At 35.7% G+C, this 6,047-nt stretch overlaps 1 protein-coding gene and 2 non-coding genes across 3 annotated transcripts; 2 read left to right on the forward strand and 1 right to left on the reverse strand.

Annotated features, from left to right (window-relative positions):
- Positions 1-1,803: 1,803 nt before the first annotated feature.
- On the reverse strand, positions 1,804-1,876 carry TRNAF-GAA (transfer RNA phenylalanine (anticodon GAA)). Its single transcript has one exon. It is a non-coding gene; the product is annotated as a tRNA-Phe (tRNA).
- A 122-nt stretch (positions 1,877-1,998) lies between these two features.
- Positions 1,999-4,937, forward strand: LOC133693800 (probable leucine-rich repeat receptor-like protein kinase At1g35710). Its single transcript, XM_062115121.1, has 2 exons — positions 1,999-2,152; positions 2,755-4,937. Exon 2 carries the CDS (start codon positions 2,909-2,911, stop codon positions 4,832-4,834), a length of 1,926 nt encoding a protein of 641 aa, XP_061971105.1. The 5' UTR covers positions 1,999-2,152; positions 2,755-2,908; the 3' UTR covers positions 4,835-4,937.
- Positions 4,938-5,699: 762 nt separating this feature from the next.
- On the forward strand, positions 5,700-5,770 carry TRNAG-GCC (transfer RNA glycine (anticodon GCC)). The gene has a single exon. It is a non-coding gene; the product is annotated as a tRNA-Gly (tRNA).
- The last annotated feature ends 277 nt before the right edge of the window (positions 5,771-6,047 follow it).

Consider the following 6,047-nt stretch of genomic DNA (forward strand, 5'->3'; position numbering starts at 1 on the left):
TTCTTTGGTGTCGTTAAATTTATCTCATCGAAATTTTTTCAATGGTACATGTAATGTCATCAACGGAGCTTCGATGTATCTTTGAATAACCTTCTTAGTTTTGTTTTTCTTTTATATCTCTTTATTGTAATTTGCAAAGAGAGAGGAGAGAGAGAAATGTTTTAAAAAATAAAATGATCTCGGAGTTATATTGAAACTTCAATAATGACTCTACATGTATCTTTTGAAAGATTTTGAGGAGACAAATTCAACAACAAATGGTGAATGAAATGAGTCACATGAATCTGTCAAATGTATCAAAGTTCACTTGCCTTTAGGCCACTCGTGTGACCCACTCCGATCACCGTTAATGATCTTTTTTGTGTTTGATGGATTCGTCTCGTTAAGATCTTTTTAACAGTACTGGTGATGTCGTCATCGAAGTTTCCGTATGACTTCAAGATTTTTTTTCTTTTTTTCTCTCTCCCCTCTCTCCTTATTAAATGTTGTGTTTATCAAATATGCAATTTAAAAGAGTATTCTATAAACTTTGTTATTTTTCTATATATTTTTTGCATGGTGTTATGTTATTATATCTTTTTACTACTAAAAAAACACCTTTTTTGGGTACCCTTTCCTTGACAGATTTATGGGACTTAGGGCATACACGCATAAAGTTTTGTTTGGGCATGTAAGTCCACTTGCATTTTTTGAATGCTCTATTTGACATTGTGATTTCAACCAAGCTTTTTAAATATAATTTTTATGCTTCTCTTTTATCACACTCTTATTTGGAAAGCTTGGTTTTCATCACAACATTTTATTGGAAATGAAAGAAAAAATAGCGTTAAATTATCTCAAATAAAATAAATAATAATCAAAATAATAGAGATCAAATCTAAAAAATTAAAAAAAATGAAAGGTGAAGAAATTAAAATAATAATAATTAACATTTCATAAATTATTTCAAATAAAACAAGTAAAAATCAAAAGAATGAGGACCAAATTTGATAGATAAAAAATTTCAATAAAAAAATGATAAGGAAAAAGCAAATAGCAATTATAAAAATAACGACCAAAATTAATATAAAAATTAAATTTTAAGAGATGAAATTGAAAAATAAATGTTCAAAACAAATTATATATAGCAATCAAAAGTTTGAAGATCAAATTTGATATAATCAGCAAATAATGACATTTCTAATTTTTTCACAACTTTTGGAAAGTGTTTCCCGCCTAAATTTTGCAGGAAAACACTTTCCTGAAAACCAAGCCAAATTTTCCTTTGACTGGAAAGTGTTTTCCGTTGACCAACTTTTCTAATGGCAAACAAACACATGAAAGTTTGGAAAGTGGTTTCCCGAAAACCACTTTCCGGAAAACAAACACAGCCAAAAAAGAAAACACTTTCCTAGAAACCAAACCAAATTTTTCTTTGACTGGAAAATATTTTCCGTTGACCGAAAAGTGTTTCCGTTAACCAGAAAGTGTTTTCCGTTGACCAACTTTCCTAATAGCAAACAAACACAAGAAAGTTTAGAAAATAATTTTCGAAAAATGAATTCCAAGAAACAAACATTGCTTTAAAGGAATCTCACCCCTTTTCTTCTTTTACTTTTTCAATCTGCATTCATTAATAAAACAAAAGGGTAAAAAAACTAACAAACTTTGGTTTTTCCCCTTTCGGCCTTCGTACCTTAAGGATCGAGTGAGTAATGGACCAATGGTTGTTGGCTTCAAAGAGTTTTATCGCCCATCGGGCTATTAAGAGCCTATTTCCTTGAATTACAAAAAAACAAAAACAAAAACAAAAAAGATGAAAATTGCGGTGAGCGTGGATCGAACACGCGACCTTCAGATCTTCAGTCTGACGCTCTCCCAACTGAGCTATCCCCGCAAGATGTGAAGGGGTTCAATTAAGTTAAATAAATACTTTGACGATGAAGCTTCTAACACTGGACCAGTAAATTAATCTCTCCCAACTCCACAAGGATTTATCATCATGGAAACGAATATTCATCCACAAGATGGTTCTTAGCCTATTCCATCTTAAACTTCAGCCCCCATGTTTACCGTTTCGGTCATGGACCGTCCTGGTCTCTTCCCACCTTCTGCAAATCTGGAATTCGCTAATGAAAATCACTCAAGACTCGTGAAAATCATCTTATCCATGGTATGAACATTCTTTAGCTTCTTTTCTAAGGATTATATATGGAAACATACGTCCTTAAATCATGGGTTATGCATAAACAATTTGGTAATTATGCTGTTAGGTCTTCTGCAAGTAATCTGATTGTATGACTTTATGCTATATAGCTATATATATATATATATATATATATATATATATATATATATATATAAACATTGTGTTTTGAGCCATGTTATAGGACATCATGAAAAGTTCAAGTGCTTTTGATATACAGCCAAATTGAACAGGCTTGATAATAAGACAAACACAGATTCACGTGCCTAATAGTTGATCTAAAAGAAAGCCTGTCTTTTGAGCCTAGAAAATCACTCAAAATGAGTGGTCTTTTTTGAAATTGGCTAGCTGGAAGCTTGACAAATGAAAGAAAGCTCTTAACAGTCGACAATAGAAACTGAGGCACAATTATTTTATTTACTGGTTAAGAACTGGAAGTGCTGTGTGCCATTTGTTTGGATGAATCACCATAGCATTCATGTATCTTAGTTACTACAGCACACTGACAGGATGCTACTAAAATAGCATAATCTTGACTTTGAGGCCTAATTAACTCAGCCCAATCACAGGAGAATGGCTGTTTTCAACTCTGCACAACCTTGCACTTCCCTCTTTAAGTAAATTGACCACAAGGGCATTACAGAACTACTGACCACCTCTTCTCCTCACTACTAAAATAGCAAGAGATCCTCGATCCTCACAGCTACAGATTCAAAACTGTCAATGGAGATTTCATGGCACACCAAAACCTTCTCACTTCTGCTCCTTTTCATCTTTTCTACATTAGCCCCTTCCAAGGCATGCCACCCAGTTGATAAAGAAGCATTACTTGATTTCAAACACAAAATCACAGATGACCCGTCAAAACTGTTGCTTTCTTGGACAGTTTCCTCTGATTGCTGCACTTCTTGGGAAGGAGTGGCCTGTGATGCCTCAGGCAGAGTGGTCAATGTGTCTCGTCCTGGTCTTGTTTCAGACAATAATGACTTCATCGAAGACACATACATGTCAGGAACTCTGTCTCCTTCTTTGGGAAACTTGTCCAGTCTTCAACTTCTAGACCTGAGTAATCTCAAGGACTTGAAGGGACCAATACCACAAGAACTTGGCAAGTTGTCGAAGCTTACACATCTCTTTCTTGATACAAACAAGCTCACTGGATCAATACCAATTACATTAAGGTACTTCTCTCAGCTGAAAAAGATATATCTTAGTGACAATTTTTTATCTGGTATTGTTCCTCCATCTGTTATGAAATCCTGGACTTCTGTCTCGGAACTTGGTTTATCAGGAAATGCTTTGTCAGGGCCTATTCCTCCTACAATTGGTAAGTTGGTTATGGTAACTAAGCTTGATCTACATGAAAACAACTTTACTGGTAGCATTCCCACAAGCATTGGAAATCTTAAGAATCTCAAATATCTTGATCTATCTGAGAATCAGATAGCTGGAAGCATCCCGCACTCCATTGGTGGACTTGCTGCTTTGGAACTGCTCTATGTCAATCAAAATCACCTCACAGGAAGGATACCATCTTCGATATCTGGACTTAGTTCTATGATATTCTGTCGTTTATCAGAAAACAAGTTATCAGGCAGCTTACCACCATCAATTGGCCTGCTCTCGAAGATTCAAAGACTAATCCTTGAGAACAACAAGCTCACTGGAAAACTACCTGCAACTGTGGGTCGTTTAACAACTCTTACTGATATATTTTTCTCTAACAACTATTTTACAGGAAAGATCCCTTCAAGTTTTGTAAATTTGCTTAACCTTCAAACACTTGATTTATCAAGAAACCGGCTCTCCGGCCAGCTTCCTCCTCAGCTAGCTAAGTTGAAGAGCTTACAGGCCTTAGATCTTTCATATAATCCCTTGGGATTAGTTAGAATACCAGACTGGTTCCAGGAATTAAGAGTTTTCCATCTTATGTTGGCAAAGACTGGGATTGAAGGGGAGCTTCCTCACTGGCTATCTTCGTCATCAATATCACAACTTGACTTGTCAAGCAATGCATTAACAGGAAAGCTACCGCGGTGGATTGGTAACATGACCCGTCTTTCATTTCTCAACTTATCAAATAATGGCTTTCACTCGTCCATCCCAGTTGAATTCAAGAACCTTTCACTTCTGATGGATCTTGATATTCATTCCAACAAGTTCAGTGGCCGCTTAAATGTAATATTCTCTAAAGAAGCCCAAGACCCGCTAGGTCATTTTAATTCCATTGATCTTTCCATCAATATGTTCACTGGTCCAGTTGATGATGACATAGGAGAGAGACCAGCAATGGCTTCTATTCGTTCATTGATTCTATCAGACAACACATTTAGAGGACCACTACCAAAGTCAGTTGGGAAACTGAGAGAATTGCAGGTCTTGAAGCTAGTGAATACTGGGTTGTCTGGGACGATACCAGTGGAGCTTGGTGATGCCAAAGAATTGTCCACAATTTTACTTTCAAAAAATAAGCTGACTGGTGCTATTCCAGAGATTGTGCTAAATTTGAAGGAGCTAAAACAATTTGATGTGTCTAGCAACAAACTAAGAGGCAGGATTCCTCCTCACAAAGCCATTATCCCTGCATCTGCATTCAAGAATAATCCTGGTTTGTGTGGACCTCCACTTCCACCTTGCAAACGCATCTAGTATAGTCTCAAGATTTTCTTTTTCTTCTTTCATTTTTTACTCTGTTGTGGTGTTTAAACTTTTTTCAAGTTCCATATTAATTGGAAAATTTTGTATTTATTTATGAAGTCTCTTACCTTGATCTCCTCCTACTTTACATTTCCTTTTAAAGCAAAAGCTAAATGACCATATCCTCTTATAAATTGAATGAGACAACATTGAGTGTTAATAGAATACGAATTATTTTTATTTTTTTTATCTTCCAAACCTTTCTTGAAAATAGCCTTTCAGTCATATGATTGTCAAATGCTAGTTGCTGGCTCCACTCTCCTCATCTCTTACGAACCATTTGGTTCATTTCCAATGTAGCCACAGAAATTCTAACTTGATATTTTGCGGATTGGAGTCCACAGACTAGGTTTTTTCCCCGACAAAAAAGAAGAACAGTAACAAAAAAGAATAGAAATTGATTCAGGCATATGCAACATGGTCCACGCTAATCTAGGGTGAAGAGTGGAGACACGTGACTACATTAAAGCCATCGTAGGATTTTTCTTCTCCCTCCCACGTCCACATTCTATGATGTGGCCCAGCACCCACCATATGAGAACTGAAAACTTATGTCAGGTTCCCCACGATTTGTAGGGTATAATAAGAAGTAAACCTGTTTTTCCCAAGACACCATAACCATTGCATTTTTTCAAATACCTTCCTTTATTCCACTTTCTTACGAGAGGAAGCACATGCATGTCTGTTATTCACTCTAATTTTCATCATCCTGTTTTAAATCAGCTGCATTAACCACTAAACACACACCACATAAACTTGAAAGGTGGGAAAACATATTATACTATTTATATTATTATGTGAGACGTTCTAGCATCAGGCACCAGTGGTCTAGTGGTAGAATAGTACCCTGCCACGGTACAGACCCGGGTTCGATTCCCGGCTGGTGCAAATATTGGTTTTTTTTTTTTTGGGATAGCCCAAACTATTACAAACATAAATGGGCCGGAAACTATCAGAGTTTTGTAACTTTTGTTTCAATTTAATTTTTTTGATTAATTATGATAAATCCAAATGTCTTAGATTAATGAGATTGATCAAGATGAGCCTCAATTATCTTGAACAATTAGACAACATGATTATTTCTTTGGGCCAATTATATACTCATTATATCAACATGAGAAAATCAAGAGGGGAAAAATCAGAACTCTTGAGTTTCTTGAGTGCT

The sequence above is a fragment of the Populus nigra genome, chromosome 5 (genome assembly GCF_951802175.1).
Source record: "Populus nigra chromosome 5, ddPopNigr1.1, whole genome shotgun sequence".
In the NCBI taxonomy this organism is placed as follows: Eukaryota; Viridiplantae; Streptophyta; class Magnoliopsida; order Malpighiales; family Salicaceae; genus Populus; species Populus nigra.